This window comes from Aulonocara stuartgranti (genome assembly GCF_965226115.1).
Source record: "Aulonocara stuartgranti genome assembly, chromosome: 13".
Classification (NCBI taxonomy): Eukaryota; Metazoa; Chordata; class Actinopteri; order Cichliformes; family Cichlidae; genus Aulonocara; species Aulonocara stuartgranti.
In genome coordinates, this window is record NC_138949.1 from 35,304,272 (window position 1) to 35,329,222 (window position 24,951).

The 24,951-nt window shown below is 41.9% G+C and overlaps 1 protein-coding gene across 2 annotated transcripts; it reads right to left on the minus strand.

The window, feature by feature from the left end:
* Positions 1-544: 544 nt before the first annotated feature.
* edaradd (EDAR-associated death domain) lies at positions 545-23,483 on the minus strand. Of its 2 annotated transcripts, none has more exons than XM_082558412.1 (6): positions 22,555-23,483; positions 12,487-12,545; positions 12,070-12,112; positions 10,756-10,832; positions 2,671-2,719; positions 545-1,669 (listed from the first exon to the last, which is right to left on the minus strand). In XM_082558412.1, the coding sequence occupies exons 1-6, from the start codon at positions 22,610-22,612 to the stop codon at positions 1,275-1,277; spliced, it is 681 nt and encodes a 226-aa protein (XP_082414538.1). In that variant the 5' UTR covers positions 22,613-23,483; the 3' UTR covers positions 545-1,274. The 2 variants fall into 2 exon arrangements, with proteins under 2 accessions (XP_082414538.1, XP_082414539.1); XM_082558413.1 differs by having other exon boundaries at positions 10,756-10,829; positions 22,555-23,476.
* Between the last annotated feature and the right edge of the window lie 1,468 nt (positions 23,484-24,951).

Sequence of the window (24,951 nt, forward strand, 5' to 3'; positions counted from 1 at the left end):
CCCCCCCAAAACCCCCAAACAGTAACCCACACCAATAGAAAATCCTATTTGGGGGGTGGGGGTATTCTTTGCACCTAGAGCCATGCTAGTGTTTCTGAAATCAGGATTTCCCTTTTTCATATTTAGCTGAACAGAAAAACGGAGACAGTGAAGGTTGACAGGAATGAGTACTTTTGTAATGGGGTGGGAAACATTTCCCTTAAGAACTCAGGAAACCATCAGATGTATGGATACACTGTCTCAGAACTAAGTGTGAAATTAATCTCTTCTACCGCAGCGGTCCCCAATCCCCGGTCCACGGCCTGGTACCGGTCTGACTCGTGGTACCGGGCCGTGAGAGTTGAGGCTCGGGTGTGAAATTTGTGTTTTTCAGGGTTGTTATCGTGAACTCTGTTTCCCTGGGTCTTTCCCGTGTTGTAGTTCTGCGTCTTCTTTTGAAAGAAATATTTACGCGTGTCCATAGCAACCAGAGGGGATTAAGGAGGACGTTACTGTCAATATTGTTGGTGTATTTCAGGAGGACGCTGCTAATAAAGTTACACAGTTACACAGTGAATTTGCGTTTATTATTATATTTACAAAACACCAGCGTTTGTGTCTCGGTCGGATCATTGAATTTTGTTGTATTTATCCGCCACACCTCAAAGTCGTAAAAACATTGTCTGACATTAAACCGTCCGTGGAGCAAAAAAGGTTGGGGACCGCTGTGTTAATGAACAAGTCAGTGGAATCACTATGTCTAAACTGTCCCATTACGGTGAAGCTATTTCAGTGTCCAACTCCAGTGTTTTGTCCTTTAACTTCTGTTCTTGTTGAGTTGCACTGCACAGTGACATCTTTCTGCCTCTGCCCAGGTATTATGAAAATCTCTAAACAGCCTTTGAAACACAGAAAGTAAGAAAATGAAATTTTGCAGCATTGACATCAACATCGTTGCTTGAATTTGAATAATCCAACTCCATCTGATTTAGTTAATGTCAATCTTTAACACTGCTCCGAAGACTCAGAATCTGCGGCAGGTGTGCCAACGTCAGGTCACAAGAAAGAAATATACTGGTGATCTGCATGCACCGATCAGATCTGTGACTTTGCATTGTATTCACTATATCCAGAACAGAGTGAGGTCAGTACTGTGCAATATTCTCTACAGACAGGTTCGACAGCATTGTTTTATCCATTTCACAAGCTCATTTACTAAAGATACAAAAAACTGGTAGCATGTATCAAAGCTTATGAAAATTAGGAAATCAAGTACAACCCTGAAAGATTAAGAGTCAAATTGATTGTGTGTGTTGCCAGCGCGACGGCCAATCCTTCTCTATCCAGCTCTGCAGCAGTCGCAGCACATCAATGCGCTGATAGATGCGGCAAAGTTCAGTGAGCTCAGTGACCGTCTTCTGGTTGTAGCGTAACAGGAACTCCTGGGTGGGGCTGTGGGACAAGGAACCCTGGGTCCGATGCTCCAGCAGGGTCAGTTCGTCATAGCTCATCCCCCAACGACTCGCAAAGTTTTTCCAGTTTTTGATGGTGCAGTGGTTTGGATCCAATTTGAGCCGCAGCAAGTCCAGCAGATCTTTGTCGTTCATGAGGTCGCTGATTTTGGGAGGGGGTGCCGGGCAGAAGCACTTCTCGCAGGGGTTTGTTAAAAACTGTAGTTCTTTGGGATAGTCTGAACTCAGAGATGGACAAGGAAAGATTGAGTTAGCTCAAGCACATTACCAAATAACATTTGCTATCTGCTAACGACAATTTGCTAACAACTATTTAGCTTGTCAGTGTTTTCTGTTACGATGAAAAACAAACGCACATTTAACATGGAAAAGGTTTCAACACATCCAAGAAATCCCTTTGAGGCAAAAAGCTTATCAAACTGCTTTAGTCTGGGTGGCTGTAGCTCAGGAGGCAGAGCAGGTCACCTTCTCATTGGAAGGTTGGTCTGCTCCAGTCTGCACGCCAGATATCCAAGATACCAACCCCACTGTTAGAAAGCTTTTAAGCATGGAACAAAGTGCTTGTATGAATGGGTGAATGAAGCATGTTATGTAGAGTAAAAAAAACAAACCCGCTATGTTCAACAGCTCTGCTCAAAGCACGAGAAGCCTTTGTTGTTTACAGCCCATCAGAATAAAAGTGTCACAAAAGGAGAGCGAAGCGTGTTGCAAAGGGGCTCTGGACTATTCCAGTTTTCATTGGTGAAAGGCAGGAGTGCAACCATTCACACTTAAATGTCTTTGGACTATGGGAGGAAGCTGGAATAACCAGAGAGCACCCACTGGTGTACGCGAGTCCACAATGAAAGGACTCAAATCCAGAACCTTCCTGCTGTGAGTGAACGGGGCTAAACACTGCACCGCTGTGTCATCCCAAGCTTTCTGAACTCAATGATGCAAAGCTCAAGCAGAGTGAAAGAAATGAGCATGAAGCTGAAAGCAGCAGAACAGGTCCTCTTTAATAATTTAGTCACGTATTCTTCTAGTTGTGTTGAGTACAACACAGTGCCCATCGTGAAGATTGTGGTGTGTTCAAACTCCTCTCCCAAAGTGTAACCATCATATGATTATTACTGTCAAATTTAAATCAAAGAGTAAAACTGCTGTTAGTCTGATAAGCGGTGTTTCAGTTCCTTCTGATATTTTCATTTAAAGGGTTCAGCACGAGTAACTGACCTACCTGGTGAAGAAGAAGTGGGGCAAGTGCATTCTTCCACATCTTCCACTGGCTGCACACAGAGAAGCAAAGAATGAATGGTAGGCACATGCTACTGTGGACTGGTCATTTTCCCCCCGGACTACAAACATTGCTGAGGGTATGTGAAAATGAGCGCTGCAAAGAACAACTTTACATTCACTACTCTGCTAAATCCAAATATGTCTGTGCATGATGGGATTTGCTGGGTGTCTCAGCAGGGCAGCCCGTACACCCAGTACTTCCATTCTGTGTCATTTTGCAGGTGCTGGTGTGTAATATTTGTAAAGGAATATACACCTTTTTAGCAAATACTACCATTAACTCAAGGTGGAGACATTGTTTTTGAGTGTTGTTTGGAGTGGTCGGTCGCAACCAAATATCATCAATGACCTTTTCATGAGTCGTGGAAAACATACGCAGCAAAGTAGTGAGGATATATTTTACGGAGGACAGTTATTAAAGCAACCCTTTATACTTAAAAATTATAAAGCTCATTCAAGCTGCTGTACTTTGCTTCAGAGCCGCTGCAGTAAAAGACAAAACATTTGCTACACACGGGCATGAGGCAGAGTTTTTACATTTCTCCTGCTGATGCCTCACATCCACTTTTGTGTTGGCCTCAGTGCTACTGCATCCTGAACTGCAGGAAGTCTATACATGTGCTGTCAAAGCCATGAAAATGAGAAAGCAGTATATGCCCATACTTGCAAACTCTAATTACTGCATTAGTGGAGTGAGTAAGAAAGACAGAATTACAGCTTAATAGATTTCATTTGATCTTTTTGGTGTTAAAAATACTGCAGTGCATGTACCAAACACAAGTTCTGATGGCCGTGATGTGCAGTTTGGTAAAGTGCCCCGTGTGGAGCGACGTTGTAGATTGCAGCACTATAGCTAGCAACTCTAACTCTATGTACATATTTAGCAGGTATATTCCTCAACTGGATTGTGGATACTAGCATGCTGTGGATGAAGACAATATGGACCATTAATCCTCACCATGTCCCGGTGTCATAAGAGAAAGGATTATGACCATTCCTGGGACTGAGGCAACCATGGAAACAATTTAAATCGTTAACAATGTGAAACGTTTACATTCCCTACAATCGTCATGGCTGTAACGCTTCACAATGCTTGTACGCTGAGAAAAAGCTAATCAGCCGTTTGTTTGATGCTGTGGTAAATTTACTGCCTTCAGTAGTCGCTGCAGTTCGGTTAGAGCAGGTTCAGGTTTCACTCGGCTGCAAATGTAGATCAGAGGTTTAGATGTGATGCTTTTTCCTGGCTGGTGCTAATAAAACATGTCTCAACAGAAGCCATGTTGCACAGTACATCAAGGTCGAGCAGAGAGTTGAGACGCTGTGCTGGAGGGGTGTGAATATTTCACCAGTGGAGAGACTGGAATAGACTGGAATGGGTCAAATCTTCTGTCCCCTTTAAGCTCGCTACCGACAGCAGCAGCACTGTTTCCGAGAGCGCCCTGAAATGGAGTCATGTGAGCGCTCTTCCTACTGTGCTCGGTCTCTGTTATTAGCAAAGTTCACAGCTGCACCTTCAGTGAGACCAAACCACATCCTGTATAATCACAGCTTAAAATAAAACGTTCTCACAGACTATGCTCTGTGTCTTTAGATCTGGTGAATAATGTTTGGTTGTTGGCGGTCGTATTTTCAGAGGATCCCCACCCATTGGTGCTAACCAGTGCATTGCCACGCTGCCACTGTGTTCTCTTCAAGCACAACAGGGAACAAAGGGAGAGATCCAGGTTTGTAGACTGGAAGGACACCACAGCTGACGGTGTGTCCTCCCTGTTATAATCTGTTTTTGTGCTGATATGTGGCCATAGGAAACGTTTTGTTATTAACTGCACGGGCCACACAGTTGTGCCAAATCAGGATAACCAATCACTTTCTGTAAGAAGCAAAGCATCAGTTTTTAATAAAGAGTGTCTAACAGTACAGTGCACGTCATGCTTTACTCTGTTCCTATGGACTTGTTACCTGTGAAAGGCATGTAGGGAATAAAACAGCTGTGGTTTTCATACAGGGAGTGCAGAATTATTAGGCAACTGAGTATTTTGTCCACATCATCCTCTTCATGCATGTTGTCTTACTCCAAGCTGTATAGGCTCGAAAGCCTACTACCAATTAAGCATATTAGGTGATGTGCATCTCTGTAATGAGAAGGGGTGTGGTCTAATGACATCAACACCCTATATCAGGTGTGCATAATTATTAGGCAACGTCCTTTCCTTTGGCAAAATGGGTCAAAAGAAGGACTTGACAGGCTCAGAAAAGTCAAAAATAGTGAGATATCTTGCAGAGGGATGCAGCAGTCTCAAAATTGCAAAGCTTCTGAAGCGTGATCATCGAACAATCAAGCGTTTCATTCAAAATAGTCAACAGGGTCGCAAGAAGCGTGTGGAAAAACCAAGGCGCAAAATAACTGCCCATGAACTGAGAAAAGTCAAGCGTGCAGCTGCCAAGATGCCACTTGCCACCAGTTTGGCCATATTTCAGAGCTGCAACATCACTGGAGTGCCCAAAAGCACAAGGTGTGCAATACTCAGAGACATGGCCAAGGTAAGAAAGGCTGAAAGACGACCACCACTGAACAAGACACACAAGCTGAAACGTCAAGACTGGGCCAAGAAATATCTCAAGACTGGTTTTTCTAAGGTTTTATGGACTGATGAAATGAGAGTGAGTCTTGATGGGCCAGATGGATGGGCCCGTGGCTGGATTGGTAAAGGGCAGAGAGCTCCAGTCCGACTCAGACGCCAGCAAGGTGGAGGTGGAGTACTGGTTTGGGCTGGTATCATCAAAGATGAGCTTGTGGGGCCTTTTCGGGTTGAGGATGGAGTCAAGCTCAACTCCCAGTCCTACTGCCAGTTTCTGGAAGAATAGAATAGCCTTTATTGTCATTGTACAGAGTACAACGAAATTGGAGTGCCACTCCCTTGGTGCAAGTTTCAATAATAAATATAAATGTAAAATATAAAAAGTACAAAAAAAACAATCGTAAGTACTCAAACAATAGTATGTACAATATATACAGGATAGCAGCATTAATATAATGACAGTATGAATAGCAGCATAATATAATGACAGTGACGGTATGGAATAGGTTCACTTGTTTTTGTGCTTATTTACTACGGTGATAGCTCTGGGAAAGAAGCTATCCCTGAATCTGTTTGTCCTGGTTTTATGTGACCTGTACCGTCGGCCTGACGGTAATAGTTCAAACAGTTGGTTGCTGGGGTGAGAGTGGTCCTTGATGATATTGCCAGCTCTGCTGAGGTACCGAGAGTTTGCAGTGACCTCCAGGCTGGGCAGAGAGCAGCCAGTGATCTTCTGGGCTGTGTTGATGACCCTCTGCAGTACTTTCCTGTCTGCAGCTGAGCACCCTGCATACCATGTTGTTATGCCGTACGTTAGGATGCTCTCTATGGTGGCTCTGTAAAATGTCACCAGCAGCCTCTCCTCCAGGTTGTTCCTCCTGAGCACTCTCAGAAAGTGGAGACGCTGCTGGGCCTTTTTAACCACCGCTGTAGTATTTGCAGTCCAGGAGAGGTCATCAGATATCTGCACGCCCAGAAACCTCATGGAGTGTACCCTCTCCACACAGCTCCCGTGAATGTAAAGTGGGGCCGGGTCTGCTCTGCCCTTCCTGAAGTCCACCTTCTTCAAGCAGTGGTACAGGAAGAAGTCTGCATCCTTCAAGAAAAACATGATTTTCATGCAGGACAATGCTCCATCACACGCGTCCAAGTACTCCACAGCGTGGCTGGCAAGAAAGGGTATAAAAGAAGAAAAACTAATGACATGGCCTCCTTGTTCACCTGATCTGAACCCCATTGAGAACCTGTGGTCCATCATCAAATGTGAGATTTACAAGGAGGGAAAACAGTACACCTCTCTGAACAGTGTCTGGGAGGCTGTGGTTGCTGCTGCACGCAATGTTGATGGTGAACAGATCAAAACACTGACAGAATCCATGGATGGCAGGCTTTTGAGTGTCCTTGCAAAGAAAGGTGGCTATATTGGTCGCTGATTTGTTTTTGTTTTGTTTTTGAATGTCAGAAATGTATATTTGTGAATGTGGAGATGTTATATTGGTTTCACTGGTAAAAATAAATCATTGAAATGGGTATATATTTGTTTTTTGTTAAGTTGCCTAATAATTCTGCACAGTAATAGTCACCTGCACACACAGATATCCCCCTAAAATAGCTGAAACTAAAAACAAACTAAAAACTACTTCCAAAAACATTCAGCTTTGATATTAATGAGTTTTTTGGGTTCATTGAGAACATGGTTGTTGTTCAATAATAACATTATTCCTCAAAAATACAACTTGCCTAATAATTCTGCACTCCCTGTAGTTAGTGAGCGCTGCACTAGAAACATGAGCAATTCAATTACTGCTCACAAACTGATTTTATATTACAGGCCACATACAGCTTGATTTGATCTAGTGTGGACCAGAGAAACAACGGCTCACACACACATCTGTATATGAGACAAAGAAGCACCGTTTCAACTAGAGATGGCACGATACCACTTTTTTATGTCCGATACCGATACCGATATCATAAATTTGGATATCTGCCGATACCGATATGAATCCGATATAGTGTTTTTAATCAACAAAACTGTTTTTTAAATATCTTGCTGCATTTTGTATAAGTTCATACTCAAGTTTAAAACAACAACTACACTAAAGCTATTCTGTTATACCTGTATGCAAAAAAAAATATTTCATAGTTCAGCAATACTGATCAATCTAATAAACTTAAACCTACACCATCCTCCCTATTCTGGTATTTTAAAGAGTACTTAGTAGAGATGGACCGATCCGATATTACGTATCGGTATCGGTCCGATACTGACCTAAATTACTGGATCGGATATCGGAGAAAAATAAAAAATGTAATCCGATCCATTAAATATCACGAAAGCACCTCACAAAACTTGCAACACACCGTAACTCACCTCAGAACGTTAGCACGTCGGAGCAGTATGCATCACGTGATAGAGCGGCTGTGGCATGCGGGACCTGTCGGTGGTCTGGATAGCATTTGGAGCTTCGCTAGCAACCCGGCATTTCATCTCCGACAAAGTTATCCCCGAGAGAAGTAAAGCAAGTGTGTAAGTCCATCTCTGAATGTTTGTAAAGCATTCCTGCGTTAAGCTTACCAAACAACTGCCTCTTCTTGCTGCTACTTCAATCATGAAACTGCTTAACGATCAGCTGATCGGCTTTTCTGTCGGGAGTCCGTGTCTCTAGTTTGCTTTTGGCCCACGTTGCACCAGAAAGAGGAAACCAGCGGCTGAACAACAGCAGCACGTTTAAGCTTGATCAGCTGTTGTTAGAATTTATTTAATATTACTTTCTACACCAGGATCTTTTTCTACGTAGCTGACGCTGGTAACTGTGCAGGGGCGGATCTAGCAAAGTTTAGCCAGGGGGGCCGATAGGGCATTAACAGGGAAAAGGGGGCACAAAGACATACTTTTCTTTCTTATTCTCATTTAAAATGTCTAGCTTTTAATAAATAATTATCTGACACCCAAAGTTTTAATTTGATGTAAAATGAATAGAAGTCAATTACTGTATATAGTGACTATTAAGTCTAATATATATACCCTAGTAAGCTATAGTACTTTTTCCTTTGGGAAGGTACCATCTGTGCAGTCTGCAATTTTGTTGAAGAAAGATGTTGAATCTATTTAATATTTCTTGAAAAATAATTGATTTCTGTGCATTTTTTTTCACACTGCATCAAATTAAGGTTGATTACGTCGATTAAGCATCATGAGGTGGAGCGTGAGGGGTGGTTCCCTATTTTTTATTTATTTATTTTTGTTGTTGCTGGGAGTTGGAACCCTATTAGTTAGGTTGCTTAATATTTACGCTAAGTACTCTTTAAAATACCAGAATAGGGAGGATGGTGTAGGTTTAAGTTTATTAGATTGATCAGTATTGCTGTACTATGAAATATTTTTTTTTTTGCATACAGGTAAATGGTAAATGGTAAATGGCCTGCATTTGTATAGCGCTTTTCTAGTCCATAGGACCCCAAAGCGCTTTACACTACATTCAGTCATTCACCCACACATTCACACACACATTCACACACTGGCGATAGCAAGCTACATTGTAGCCACAGCTGCCCTGGGGCGCACTGACAGAGGCGAGGCTGCCGGACACTGGCGCCACCGGGCCCTGTGTCCGGCAGTAGGCAAACACGGGGTTAGTATCTTGCCCAAGGATATTTGGCATGCAGCCAGGATGCAGCCTGGGATCGAACCACCGACCTTCTGATTAGTGGTTGACCTGCTCTGCCACCTGAGCTACAGCCACCCCCCCTAAAGCTATAACAGAATAGCTTTAGTGTTGTTGTTTTAAACTTGAGTATGAACTTATACAAAATGCAGCAAGATATTTAAAAAACAGTTTTGTTGATTAAAAAACACTATATCGGTATCGGCAGATATCCAAATTTATGATATCGGTATCGGTATCGGACATAAAAAAGTGGTATCGTGCCATCTCTAGTACTTAGCATAAATATTAAGCAACCTAACTAATAGGGTTCCAACTCCCAGCAACAACAAAAATAAATAAATAAAAAATAGGGAACCACCCCTCACGCTCCACCTCATGATGCTTAATCGACGTGATCAACCTTAATTTGATGCAGTGTGAAAAAAAAAGCACAGAAATCAATTATTTTTCAAGAAATATTAAATAGATTCAACATCTTTCTTCAACAAAATTGCAGACTGCACAGATGGTACCTTCCCAAAGGAAAAAGTACTATAGCTTACTAGGGTATATATTAGACTTAATAGTCACTATATACAGTAATTGACTTCTATTCATTTTACATCAAATTAAAACTTTGGGTGTCAGATAATTATTTATTAAAAGCTCGACATTTTAAATGAGAATAAGAAAGAAAAGTATGTCTTTGTGCCCCCTTTTCCCTGTTAATGCCCTATCGGCCCCCCTGGCTAAACTTTGCTAGATCCGCCCCTGCACAGTTACCAGCGTCAGCTGTAGAAAAAGATCCTCGAGTAGAAAGTAATAATAAATACATTCTAACAACAGCTGATCAAGCTTAAACGTGCTGCTGTTGTTCAGCCGCTGGTTTCCTCTTTCTGGTGCAACGTGGGCCAAAAGCAAACTAGAGACACGGACTCCCGACAGAAAAGCCGATCAGCTGATCGTTAAGCAGTTTCATGATTGAAGTAGCAGCAAGAAGAGGCAGTTGTTTGTTAAGCTTAACGCAGGAATGCTTTACAAACATTCAGAGATGGACTTACACACTTGCTTTACTTCTCTCGGGATAACTTTGTCGGAGATGAAATGCCGGGTTGCTAGCGAAGCTCCACATGCTATCCAGACCACCGACAGGTCCCGCATGCCACAGCCGCTCTATCACGTGATGCATACTGCTCCGACGTGCTAACGTTCTGAGGCGAGTTACGGCGTGTTGCAAGTTTTGTGAGGTGCTTTCGTGATATTTAATGGATCGGATTACATTTTTTATTTCTCTCCGATATCCGATCCAGTAATTTAGGTCAGTATCGGACCGATACGTAATATCGGATCGGTCCATCTCTAGTTTCAACAGTACATCTGTTTTTCAACATGATAAAGAAATGCTGCTGTGGTAAACACAATAAATGTTAAACTGTAAGAAATAATCTAGAATTTAAAGACATTCGTGCACTGCGAGTGGCTGTTGGGAGGTTTTTATTATATACAGTTTAAACATCCAGTGGGCCAGTTCTGGCCCCCGAGCCTTATGTTTGACACCCCTGATGTAGTATAGTATCCTAATGTAAACAGCCCATGGTTCACCCTGCTGTTATCAGGTGAAACAGACACGTTGAATCATTTTGTGTTCAGTGTTGTCGTGCCACGTGAAACGTACATGTGTTAAATGCATGTGGACCATAATGAATTGTTACCATTGTTGTGGCTAGCCTCCGTACCACATCTGTTGAACCCTGGCACTAAAAGTGTGTCACGTGCATCAGAGCTAGTAATGCTGACCTGTCTTATTCTGTCTTCTGAGGAGGGACTCAGGTATCTCGAGGGCATCGAGCTGAGGTGCAGCGTCACAGCGTCTGCTGGAAACACATCACTACATGAGTGCGTTACAGTCAGAATGAATACATATACATGTGTACAATACAAATGCAGTTTTCAGTGAACAACACGATCAAACATCTTTCACAGTAACAGAAGAAAAGGTGCAAAAGCTCCGACTGTGGCCAGGTGCAAACCACCAGCCAGAAAGGAAGGCCACCACGTCGTCATTTACTCAGCATCACAGACACAGCTGCATCCAAAACGCCATCAGTACATCATCTCAGATCAGAGGTACTTTGAGTTGGTTGCTGTAAGAATGTGAAAATTTCAGCTCTAGCAGACTTTTGCTGCAGCTGCCTTCAGCTTTTGCTTGTTTGTCTTCTGACTCGAGTGGCGAGTGTAGCCAAACAGCAGCTTCTGCTGGGTGGACATCAGTCGACTGACTTTGACACTGAACAATATCCCGTTTCTTAAGCTGCTTTTGCAGTTAGGTCATATCCACTGGTACTGGAACACATCAGAGCTCATCCTGCAACTCCTACCAGTACTCGCATCACCACTAAACACGGGTTCCTACTGGTCTGGTTCCACTGGCACCACCACGTCGACTGATACTGTGGTGCTGCCCATCATTCTGATACCGGCCTTTTGACTGTACGTTTATCTTCGTAGCTTGTATAAACTGAACGTTTGAGACGTCCTACCAGACTGATGTCAGAATTGTTGGTAAAAATCTGTTAGGACAAAAAAATTCTAACATAGTGAATCAATGGAGCTCCCTCGTTTGAAAAGATCTTGCTTCTGTCTGCAGGTGACAAGGTCCCTTGTTTCTGCATTTAACCCAAACTTTGACTTTGTTAACAAGCAGACGGTGATGTAATGCTTAAAGCAGGCGGACAGACACACCAAGGTCGTTCAGAGCTTTACTAGAGTAGGTGAAAGTGTTTCTTACAAACCCAACAGCAACAGCATTAATTGATGTATTAGATGGCCAAAGCCATGCATTTGTACTGCCTGACTAACACCCAAGTTTCTCCGTTATCACGCATTATGTAAAACATTAGATCCAAGTTCTCGAAAAAACCAAAACATCTCAAATAAAATCTTTACTTCACATTTTTCTGAAAAATTTAAATGCAATTTAAGATAAATTGGTTAAATTTTCCATTTCTTAAAACTGACTTTTACATAAAATCCAATCCAGTTTGTAACTATTTTGATGACAGAATAAATATCCATAAATCCTTTATACAGCAGGCCAAAGCCCTCACTCACCATGGGGATCTGTTACTTGCACGGGATAATTGGCCTCCAAGGACTGTGGGACAGACAAACACAGACATGACGATATGAAAAGCAAACAGAACTGAAGACAGAAACCTGAGCAAGAAAAAGGTTGTCTACTTTGGAAGCTTCCTACTCTCTTTCTTCATGAGATAAAGACTGTAACTGAGGAAGAAAATTACTCTGGTGTGCAAAGACAGCCTGCTGCAACTTGTTCTTTGATGAGCCCTCGGGCGCTAGCAATCACAGCACACTGTGTTCAGTTATGGTACATTTCTTAGCAGATTACTGTAAGACTCTAAGGAAGAACAATGAGAAATCAGCACAAAACAAACTACATAGGAGACAAGTCAAGACAATGAGAGTGTTAAACACACGGCTGGAGAAGAGAATAATGAGGTTGCTCACAAATTCTGCCACAAAGCTGGTGGTGTCTGTGTCCTCCACAGGCTCAGAGCTGCTTCTGTCTGTTTCCGAAAAAAGGAAGAGGCTTTAATACAGTGAATGTTGATGTGGTCACCATTACTCATTTGATCTACTTCCTACTCCACAGAGACGGCCACAGTCAAGAGAAATGATTAGAAACGGTGACAGCTGTGCCGCGCTGGGCCGTGCCGGGCTGTACTGGGTAAAAGGTCATTTGAAAGAGTAAGAACAGGCTGCAACTACATTATAAGTAAAAAAGTGCAAAGTCTGAGTTTACATGTAGGTTTCCTAAACATAAGACAAAAGGTAAAGTCACCTGATAACAGTGCAAAACTCCTCTGAAACAATCTGGATATTGTTAGAGGACGACTCTGACCTCCAACAGCTCACAGAGCAGCACAAAGACGGCTTTTCAGCACCGCACTGCACTCAGGCCAAATACAGTCCTGAGCTGGTCTTTCTTGGGTTACAGCAGATAACTTACACGTGTACAAAAAACTAAACATGCAGAGCTACATAGTGTTTCAGTTTAAAGTCATAAGACATCCATGGAGCTCTCAGGACAACAAGAGTCAAGTAATGAAATATGTACGTTACACATTTCCACTCAAACGCCGGCGGATCAGGATGGAGACTTGCTTAAATATCAGGAGTCATCCTGGCAGTTTTCGCTCAGATTTAAACCGTTTTTTAAAGAACTGTATTTAGTAATAACGATAATCATAAAATGCTCTGATGGTGGGTTTTTCTCAATGTCAGGTCATGGTCAAAAACATTTCCAAAATAAAAGCTGGGTTGACCAAAACAAATAAAACATTCTGTTTAGACAACAATGTCGAGGGGAAAAAGATGCACAGCCAAAATGACTCAACCTCACGACTTCCCACTCTGTCCTTTTCTCTTCCTACTCAGCTCCCTGATTAGACACCAACACATCGTGGCTGACATCAGGGCACACAGTTACAATGCTCTGACTAAATAAATGAAAAATGACTAACTATTTACTGACCAAATAAGTCGTCAAGTAAAACAAAGTCCAACAAATATTTATTGAATTCTTTTATTGTGATAAGATGCAGGCGTGTAAATGAAAGTTTCCCACAGTAATGAAGCTCTTTGATGAAGGTTTATAAAGAAAAACAAAGCATTCACATGAATGTGTTACAGTTCTACAAAGACCAGCATAACCCAGAACAACCTGAATCCTTCGCTTAAATGTGGAATTCACAGTATTGGACATTTAGTTAATAAGATACATCCTGATGTTAAAGCACATATTTCTACACGTGCCTGTTCCACAGCCACGACCTGTGTGTGTGTGTGTGTGTGTGTGTGATCATGCACATTACATGTGCCGTATTGCCCAGCCTTGTGTTATGACATTATCAGGAAATAATAATAATCATTTTAAAAACCCTAAAAATGGCGGTTTCCCCGACTGATCCGCTTCCTCTGCTGTAATGAAACTCTTTCAGGTTGAGCTTCAGTTTTGTATCTTTGCAGGTGTGGGAAACAGAAACGATGGCACAAACCAGAGAAACGCTGCCTTTCCTTTACGCTTGCTAAAAAGTCCTCTCTTGAATTTAATTATCTGTCTTCATCAAAAAGAACTTGATGATGACACCGAGCGCTCCACCATCAGCTGGTCAGTCAGTATATCATCTGCAGTGTTTCAAACAATTGACCTAATAGTCATTATTATCTTATTAAAGTTGAGAGCTCAGCTCACCATAAAGCACAGGCTTAACTCCAAGTGGTATTTGTCAGTGTATGACGCTGCACTTCCTGGATGTCACATGATTATATATACTTATTACGTATACACCTCAGGTCTTGCAGTGACTGTGGATTTCTTGTTGGAAAAATCAAACAGGGCAATGTTTGCTTAATGTCAGAAATTCTGATGTCACCTGATTACTGTAAAAAAGTTTGTCTGTTGATGTGACTGGACTCCTAGCACCAAAGCTGGATGTGCTAATATGCATTTCCATAGCTAAATGAAAACAATTCAGTCATGGGACTTGCCGATGACTCCCTGAACTATGTATATAGCTGCAGAAAAATACTCCTGATACTACAGCTTTCTCCTGCTAACTTGAGTTCATGTCACATCCATGGCCGTTGCTTCGCTGGTTTTATTATTTTTGAGTCTTTTCATTGTTTTTCCAGATTTCTTTAAGGTTTAGAGCAGGGGTGCCCAATCCCAGTCCTCGAGAGCTACCGTCCTGCAGCTTTTAGACGCATCCTTCTTCTGACACACCTGAATCAACCGAATGGCTTGTTATCAGGCCTTTGCCAAACTTGATGGCATGCTGAAGAGGTAATCACACCATTTGATTCAGCTGTGTTGGAGTAGGGATGCATCTAAAAGCTGCAGGATAGTAGATCTCGAGCACTGGGATTGGGCAGCCCTGGTTTAGAGACTGCGGCTACTTGTTGGACCGATCGTAGTGTGGGTTCCGTTTCACCCTTTCATGATCACAGATTAGGAAGCAAACTTGAAAAGATAAAGAGTTCTTTTGTTTTGATGTAAAACAATCAATGTTGCCATTTTTGTATTAAATTCAGACATGTGACCCACCTGAGGTGTAACTGTTAAAATGCTCAGCACGTGCATACAGCAGGGTACAGTTTTCTATGTTGCAACATTCAGTTCAGAAAGAGTGAAGAAGGTCATTTAGTGTCAATCAGAACTGAACTGCAGTGGTTGTTCGATCAGCGACTGTCTGACCTCCTACATACATGAGTAACAATAAAGAGAACACACAAAGGACACGCAGGCTCTCGCCTTAAACATCACATTCAGAGTTTGTAAATCATTCATCCAACTTCAAATGTTTCCTTAAACTGAACTCATGTATTTGACAGGGAGCCAATGTAGTTTGGCTAAAGTTGGAGTAAATTAGGTGACTAATGGTTAAAAAAGACAAAACTATCAGCATATAACGTCGCTTTGCACCTCTGAGTCGTATAGAGCGTTAAGTATAGAGCAGGACCAGTCACCCAGTTATCAAGTGTAAGTTGAACCCCAGATCAGTGGAGCATTGTTTCTCCCTCTCTGGGAATGCAGAGCATGTATCTGCATGCTCGGGATAAAGTTCAAGAGATGAAATATAAACCACATCATAATACATTGCTAAGGGTCATAATTCCACACAGGTGAACCTAGCTTTTTTCCCTTTTGACCACCCATGTGTGCTGTGAAAGGATAAAGCAGTTTCTCAGCAGCCTGTGTAGAAGGCCTGTGCTCTGTCATGTGCTTCTTTCTACACATGAATGGAAGTGAATGGCATGCCAATACCTGACCCAAGCCACAGCGATGTCTAGACTGAAAGCAGCTAAATACACACCTTGTAAAAACTCGGCCTAACATACCTGGCCCTGGGTGGTACGTGTGTCTCCTTCATTATTCAGTGTGCATATTCCTGAACTGTAGAGAATTCAGCTGGTGGTGTAGTGTTTATACCCCTCCTTCAAAGCATATATTAAAAAGGACATAAAACATTTAGAAAAGGGCTGAACTTTCCAGTCTTTTCACTTTCTTTTCTGAAAGTGAGATGTGGTTCTAATAAAGAGTAGGCATCAGGGCGTAAACAGCAAAGACTGGCGGTGTGTAAAATTTGCACAGTTTACTTTGTGTGTACTTCTTTTTTTTTTTGCTCACTGTTTGCAGCACACAGACTTTCAGGGACCTGTGCTACAGACTGACATTACTATACCTAGGGTGTCTTTCTGTTATCTGGATTCACTTACCCTAATCTTGACTACTGGGATACTTGGTCACACATAGCTGGTATAACGTGCACAGGTAACCCAGGCTTTCCCCTGTGTGTTCACATGAAAGCGTGTAGGAGGTATCTGACCAATCTAAAAAGGGATGTTTCGTGGATCATATAAATTACACAGAAAATGATCCCTGTGAGTGTCACCTAGGGCTGGGCGATATGGCCTAAAATTCATATCGCGAAGCACGTGCGGTAACGATATATATCACGATATATTCTTTTCTTCTGTATAACGTATTTTCCACACTTTAAATCCTTTAATTTTCTCAAAAATCGAGAGTGTGCCTTATGTATGAATTCTGGTTCCTGCATTACGGCTGCCGTAGTGAGGAGCTTCAAGAAGTAATCTGGGTCCAAAACTCTGTCAGCTTCAGGTTCCAAAGTCAAACGAACACTGAGAGTTAAAAACGGTCTAAATTATTTCATCTGTAATAAAATCATCAGTGTTGCTGCTTTATCGGGTGTAACAATTAAGTTTAACATCCATGAAAACAGAATTTATTAAATTTAACGGAGTTAGAAGTTAACAGGAAGTTAGATCGCTAGTTTACACCTAAACATTTCATAGCATGTTCTGACAGAGATTTCTGAAACTAATTCAAACGTACAGCTCTGCTATCACTTCCAACATAAATGAAGACAGGAAACTAAACAGCAGTGGCGTTTGCAGGGTTACTGGAGTTGGACTACCTGGTATATAATGTTGTGCTACGTGATTGCTAGCGACACAGCTATGTTAGCATAACATTAGCACAGTGAAGCTGGAGGATGAAGCCATCTTTTTTTCCCACTCATTAAAAGTTAACGTGAGGGATTCTGGTGGTCAGGGACAAATGCAATCGCATAGCAGGATGCTGTACACGGGGCAAACTTCAGTCAGGAGAACAACTGAGATTATTCATCCACAATACGAGGTTAGTTATTAATATACTGCAACAACATGGGAACAGAGCAGCTGCGAGAGAATTCAACATTAATGAATCAATGTTACAGAAGTGGAGGAAGCGCAGTTTTTGGCTTTCCCCATATTTCAACAGTGCTTCATCTCTTTGCTATGACTGTCTCCCGCCATAATTTGCAGATGATCATGGTTTTAGCCACTGCGATGCTTTCGACCAAAACAGGCGCAGCTTGATGACATCATCAACATGCGCTATGGCGATAGAGCGATATAGTCAAAATCTCTATCGTTGGCCAAATTTATATCGTTTCTATCGCCCACCCCTAGTGTCACCTACATTATCCGATGATTAAAAAAGTGATTAAAATTCTATGAAAAACAAAAATGTATACAAGTAAAAGGCAACACTGCTGCAGAAAACTGTTAATATGTTGACTTGGGTAAAAGAAACATTTCATTTCAAGTTAATTTTATTAGTGAGTGCACCCTCAGGGCCACTGCTTATTTCTAATGCAATGGCTGCACATTAGAGCTACACATCTTTAAACTGGATCCATTAAAAAAGTGTTACAACATTTTTATCTTCAGTTATTCGGTGGATGTCTGTTCTCTTATAGTTGGTTAAATTTATAGGTTTATATAGCTTCTCTCATTTATAAAAAGAAATGAAAAACAGATGCAGTATTGCAGATGACCAGCGCTTTGTCAAACCCCACAAGAGTAAATTTGCTTTTTTTCCTTCCAATGAAGTACTAATTTTAAGAATCATCAAATTTGAAAAGGTTTTGAGTCTTTGCCTTATTGACGTAATATTTATTTTCCTTTCCATGAGACACGTGGACAATCCTGTGCTAGCGACGGTAGCTGAATGGGTAGTTACGTCATAAAATAACAAGCTAGCAATTAGCACCATGTTCACTCACTCCAGTTGAGTGAATCGATGTGAGTAAATGTAATTTGAATAGAAAATAGGAATACGAGATTAATTATGTAGAATTTCAAAAATACCAGATGACCAATTTTACCGAAACAAAGGCCAACGGTGGAGGTTTACACAGGAACTCAGAGCAAGAAACGGAGTAGTTTCTTCTTTTAACCAAGAGTGCTAGCAACAAGTTTAAGATCTGATGTTTGATAACTCTAAATACAGAATCTGATCACAATCTACAGACGTTATATCCCTGGTACTGCTGACACATCTGCAAACCCGCAGGTATCAACAGTGTGAGTGCGTCACTGCGTATTATCAGACATTGTTTGCAGCTGTGGTTTTTCTCTGCATTGGTGTTAAAGGGGAAGAACATAACTTGTGCACTAAAATGACTAACATGTTTAGTGTTTGCACAATCCTTTTCAGGCTGTGTCCATGGATTTTTCCCCTTTGTAAATACAAATTTATAGCGTTTTTAAAAAGCAGTTGAACCTGACTCATGTCCTATTCCAACATCATGACCACTTTTGCGTGAACTGAAGCTCCACATCCTGGCTTAGCTTACAGAGTTAGTCAAGCTCTGCTCTAAATTACAGTTTAGTAATGGTGAAGGGACCTACAGTGTATACCTGGATCATATGGGATTGTAGACAAACAGCCATTAACCCACAGTCCAATTAACCACATGTTCATCATCCCGTGTCAAACACAGGATGTGCGTGAAAGTCGTTTGGCAGGAAAGACAAAGTGGTTTTCACTTAAAGGACATCCCACAGCAGAGCCTGAACGCTGCGTCTGCAGGCATACGCCACGAGCTACTGTTGGTGTCTGAGGTGAGACAGCAGAGAGGCAAATGTCTGTGACGATGGGTGACAACAAAGAAGGATCAAAGTATCCGCAAGAAGAACGGCTTCATCAGGGGCCTGTTCTTCGTACCTCGCTAAGTGAGTTAGCTGGATTAGATTGTTGACGATTTTGCGTGATCTTGGATCGTTCGGTTCCCCGAAGCTCATCCGGGACTTGCTGCCATAGCAACAGAGCCGTAAGAGTAAACCTGCTGGGGAGCAGGCTTACTTTATGTAAACAGGATTAGATCGCGGCCACGCAGGTATGTCCGCTTCATTTATACGAAAGCAACAGCGATATTCCACCACTGTTTCACCATAAATAAATAACATCAATGTAACTAAAGATAATGCAGCACTTGATCCTTTTATTGATGTCACACAGATACATACAGGTCATTTCCTAAAAAAGGGAAATGTACTATTAACATTCTATTACATGTATGTGATTATTACAGATGTAATTCATATTTCAGAGTAGTAATTGCAAATTACTTCGTGTAATCAAGATGAGAGACCACGGCTATAAAAGCGAAGGTGGATTTGGGAAGCCTGTTGCAGCCATGTCCTGTCCGTATACGCGAGCAACCCATTGCGGAAGGTGCAAGATTGATAAGGAGAGTCCTCAGAATTCAGCGTATATTGTGGGACAGACAGGATCCTTTAGCTCAGCGCGACAGTGTGCTCATAGAGAGATATCGATTTTCCCGTGAGGGTATTATTCACTTAACCAACTTGTTGACGAGGGGGTGCAGGACCACCACCTGTCTTTTTTTTTGCTCTGCCCTTTTCTTGGTTGCTGTTATGAACAAACAAACAGATTATTTCAGGGTCTCTGTCCAAGAGACTAAAAGCAATATAAGTGATAAATATTACCATTCTGTAGAATATTCTTATATTTCACTTTTACTTGTTCCCATGTTCTAGTGGGTCCTGTTGTGGCTCTAATGTGAAAGAGGATATAATGTAATATAATATAATAAATCTACCCTACCGCCTACTGGTGTTGGCCAGAGGGACCGATGGCTTCTGTCAGTCTGCCCCAGGGCAGCTGTGGCTACAACCGTAGCTGCCTCCACCAGTGTGTGAATGTGAGAGTGACTGAATAGTGGCATTGTAAAGCGCTATATAAATCAAATCCATTATTATTATTATTATTATTATTATTATTATTATTAAATTACTTACGAGTTTGATTTGTCAGCAACTTTCTGCCAGCCCTCTCTCCTTGCTTTTGCAGCCTTTGCAGTGTTCCCTTGCGTTTTAATTAAACTCTGAAACTCCTGAAATCCCTCAATCAAGAGTTCTTGCTCTGCTGCCGAAAAACATCGAGCGCGCTCCTTCGACATTTTCGCCGACCAATCAGAGGGTTGCCGATCAATGTTTCTACTATCGATGCGTAGCCCCTTTTACGACACCCAGTGATCTCACATTACTTCATCCAGCTGTACTGATCGTGAACAACAGGTGTGTTCGGAGAACCGGAATAGCGAGCTCACGGTTAGCGCGATGATTTGATCTTGGATGTAGTAAGCAAGGTACGAAGAACGGACCCCTGGTCTACGGGGTGGTTTGTTCACAGAAGAAAGCCAAAGTAATTTGGAGATAAATATTCATTTTGGTGCCACGTAACAGGATTCGTCGAAAGACCTTTTTCTGCTTCTCTTTACAGACTTCTTTGTGGTCGCCCACGAGTCAGTGAAGGAGGACATCTTTTCTGCCAGAGTCAGTGAAACCTTCTCTGAACTTAAACTCTCATATGATGTGAGAATGTAGGCAAAGGGTCACTTTAAGGTCTCCAGCCTAACACTAGCTGCCATAACCAGCTGTTCAGAAAACAATGCGTTACATTGGTTTGCATTTTCCAGTCATTTCTATTCTGATTTCATTTTGCTCATGTTAAACTCGTTTCAGGTCACGGGCCACGTCACTGGCACACGGACACTTCCAGGACCAAAACCATTCTGAAACTCTCAGATTCATTTCAAATCATCTAAACTGTTTAGATGATTTATTTAACGTTTTCTATAACTCCAGTGATCAGCTACCTCTCCAGGACATGAACCTGCTGCAGATTCTAATAATGTATACTTTATTCTTCCCCGTAGGGAAATTAGTCCTCCGCATTGAACCCATTCACTCGGTGAAGCAGTGGGCAGCCAGCGCCCGGGGAGCAGTGTGTAGGAACGGTACCTTGCTCAGTGGATTCGAACCCCCGAGTCACGGGACGAACACTACCTACTGAGCTATCCCTGCCCTCTGCTTGGAGATGCGTCTAACAGACGTCAGTTAACAGTAATATTGAAGTGCATCAGACCCCAGGATTAGAGACTCCAGAGGCCATATGATTTCCATAACGCTGCTGGGAAGCACTGACGACTAACTGGTTAGCGCAACTGAACACCCTGCAGTCTTAGACTGTATTTGGGATATTCTCAAGGCTCAGTCTTATTTTAATATTTTATGGTAGTGTGCATAACTTGATATTCCAAACAAGCCATTCAAAAGCAAATGATGTGTGACTCATGCCCAGCGTGATGCAGCTTCCTTCAGACGTACACACACTGCTTTGTTTTTATTGAAGCAGAGCAGGGAATCCGTTCTGGGATGCTTCTGTGTATCTGATGGAACAAATGCTGTCCAGCATGACCTGGACTGGTCTCAATACTGGATGCTGTTCCTCCCTGATGAGTGCTAAATTACAGTAATAAAAAACTATAAATAAAATAAAGCAAATAGGTTAGCTGTGGCCTTCAGTCACTACCCAGCTGACAGCGCTGTCCACCCCATCATCATATCATTTGAAACAATGGTATTCCATCGTCCCTGTAGAGACCCGGAGAATCAGTGCAGGAAAGCACTGGAGAGTTTTTGGCACATGGCGGTGGCCCAACACCTCACTAAGACACATCAGTCAATATGTAAATAGATAGAACAACAAAACAGCAAAACCAGAATAAATGATTATTAAAAAGTGCGATTAAAACCAGAATGTGTTCTTTTTAAAATGCTGTGAAGCACAGCACGTATCAGTGATCAATAAAGCCATCAGTTACAGCACGCAAGAGGCACAAGCCGTCGTTAAGACACTAACACGGAAATACAAACCACAAACGGAGCCTCTTTCTAATCTGTCTTAGCCCACTAGGCTTCGTTCTGTGGAACTGTGGTGGCCTACTCTTTTCCGCTCAGCATATCACTGAATGCGTGAAGGTCACACGTCACGCCACAGCTTCACTGGACAGCAAATAAGATGCCAGCGCAGAGGCCAGCGGGTTTTCCGCTTAGTCGAAAAAGGAAATTTTTCTAATTGTGGAAACTTTCTTGGTTGTGTGGTTAACCAACAAACGGATGCTGCTCTTCCTTTCCATCCTAAACGACGCTACATTGAACTGAATTAAGTTCAAAATACTTTAGATGAAGACGAAATCTGATCAAATACATTATTTTATGTGGCAACATGTCGTTTTAACACACAATAAACAATAGTGACAAATCTTAAGAAACTTTTCACGACACTTGTTGAGAACAGTTATGAATGAAACAACGGCGCTCTGACACGGATAGTGAAATGAATGTTTTACTCACCAAATGGTTCTTTGTACGCGTTCAAACTGCTCATGTTTGAGGCTGGGATGTCTCCCATGCAGGGAAATGTAAAAGGAGCGGACAGAAACTGTCTCCACGCAGTAAAAACACGCAGTTATCCTCTGCCCCGACCTCAGAGAAAGCTCCAATGCCACCCCAGCGGCGGCGACTCAAACAAATGAAACACCTCTGTGATGAAAAGGTGCGAGGATTAATGCTGCCTTCAAGGCCCACCCGTAATTTCCAGCCGAAGGCGGTTCATCTATGACGACAGAAGAATACGTCCTTGCTAGAAATATATGATGAAATATTCATGTTTTTTAATATCTAAAATAAAATCAAAGCCCTCTGAAAAAGGAAAAGAAGCGAACACACAGACGAGCAAACTTCTCTCCAGATATGCTCAAAGCGCTTCTTCACGCCGCCTTCCGTCTCTTTATTTTGGGACGCTAGCGGACCAACTCTGTTTGACGCGGTGCTTTTCAGGTAAAAGAAAAAAGCTGAAGGGGTAATCAGCACAGTAGGTGTCCCATTCGATCCGGTCGTATTGCTTTTGCTTGTAATAGAAATATCGTCATGTGAAAAGGAGAGTTTTTACGCCAGTCTTGTAGAAGCACCTTCAGCAGCAATAAATTGAAATAACTGGTTTCACTATAATTAGTCAGGCTCTGTAATGCTGCTTCAGCTCCACGAGGTGCACAAGCAAGTAAAACTGGGAAAGTACAGCTTTGAAAAGCACCCAAACGTGCCTGGTGTTACAGGCTCTCTGGATCTTCAGTGCCTCTGTGCTGTCTTTCAGCTCTGTCCAGCCACTGGTAGGATTTCTGGATATTTGCCTCTTCTTTTTCTGTCTGTCCAAATCTACTAGTTGGGAGCTTCCGTCTGTCTGCAGGTTAAAACTCTGTTGTGCAAAGAATAAGTTATATTAGAGCATACCACATTCGACCCTCTTCTGCCCGGGAACCATAACCATAGCCTCTGGGCCCCTTTCCTCCCATTGTAAACACATGTAAAAAACCTCGGTGTCTACATTGATGGTTCTTTTAAAGTGAATAAGCAGGTGAGTGCAGCAGTTCAGTCCTGCTTCTTTCAGTTAAGACAGCTGACCAAGGTAAAGCCATCCCTCCTAAAGTCTTTGAGCGTGTTATTCACCTTTTCCTTACTTGCAGATGAGACTACTGCAATTCATTGTATTATGGTCTAGATCAGGCCTCCATCCATCGTCTTCACATGGTCCAAAATGCAGCTGCTCGCCTGCTAACTGGTACCAAACAGAGAGAGCTTATAACCCCAGTTTTGGCTTCTCTACACTGGCTTCCTGTCTCCTACAGGATCCAATTTCAACTTTGACTTTTTGTTTTTAAGTCTCTTAACGCCCGAGCCCCTCCTTACCTGTCTGAGCCCCTCTCTGCCTATGCTCCAGGACAAACCACCAGGTCCAGCTCAAAACCACGGACTGATCTCAAATCTCGTGGTGATAGATCCTTCTCTGTGGCAGGTCCCAGAGTCTCAAATAGTCTCCCCTAAATGTTAGATCTGCACAACACTTGATCAATTTAAATCTTTACTAAAGACACATTTCTATGCCCTGGCTTTTAACACACTATGACCCAGGCATTCTGGTCTTATTTGAAATAGTTTTAGTTATTGTTTTAATTCTTTTATTGTCCTATTATTGTTTTTTATTCTTATTAATGTATTACATTGTTGCTTTTTAATGCCATTTTTATATTGTTAAGCACTTTGTGCAGCATCGGCTGTTTGAAATGTGCTATAGAAATAAACTTGACCTTGACCTTGTCTCGTAGGTGCTGATTTCTATTCCTAATGCTTCACACTAGGCTGTGAAACCAAGCTACAAGCCTCCACCTGATGAAGCCAACACAACCGCAACCCAACTGTTTCTTAAACATGGTAGTGTCATGAAATTCAAAGGATTATCTATTTTTTAAAATCAAAATAGCATATCTTCTTAGTTTAAATATTAGATATGGTTTCAATGTCCTAAAATTTCATACTATTTACTTGATGACTTAAAAAGATGTAAGGGCTCAAAAAGGGCTGTATTGGAAACAATATGCATAATAAAAAGAGAAAATCAACTTTACACATTGATTTGTAATTAATCAATTTGTTCAGGTACCTCTGAAAGGGGATGGCACAGTAGCATATTTTACGTGGTTTTGTTAAATATACAGTTATTGAACAGAAATGAGCCAAATCTCAGGGGATTGGGTGTTTTTCACACTTTCAGAGTTTTGGTCCTAAGACTAAATTCTATCCTGTGACTTCCATATTCCATCTGGACTGTAGGATATACTGATAAATCACAGATTTCTCTTTGTTTGGCTGGATCCAGTGGATCTGTCATTCCCTCTGTGGTTACTGCCAACCCCA

Excerpts from the sequence above, each read along its gene's own strand:
- edaradd (XM_082558412.1), bottom strand. The coding sequence starts at position 22,612 with ATGGGAGACATCCCAGCCTCAAACATGAGCAGTTTGAACGCGTACAAA. Across the intron at positions 12,113-12,486 it reads CCAGCTTTGTGGCAGAATTT|TCCTTGGAGGCCAATTATCC; the intron begins GTGAGCAACCTC and ends TCTGTCCCACAG. Across the intron at positions 10,833-12,069 it reads GCAAGTAACAGATCCCCATG|CAGACGCTGTGACGCTGCAC; the intron begins GTGAGTGAGGGC and ends ATGTGTTTCCAG.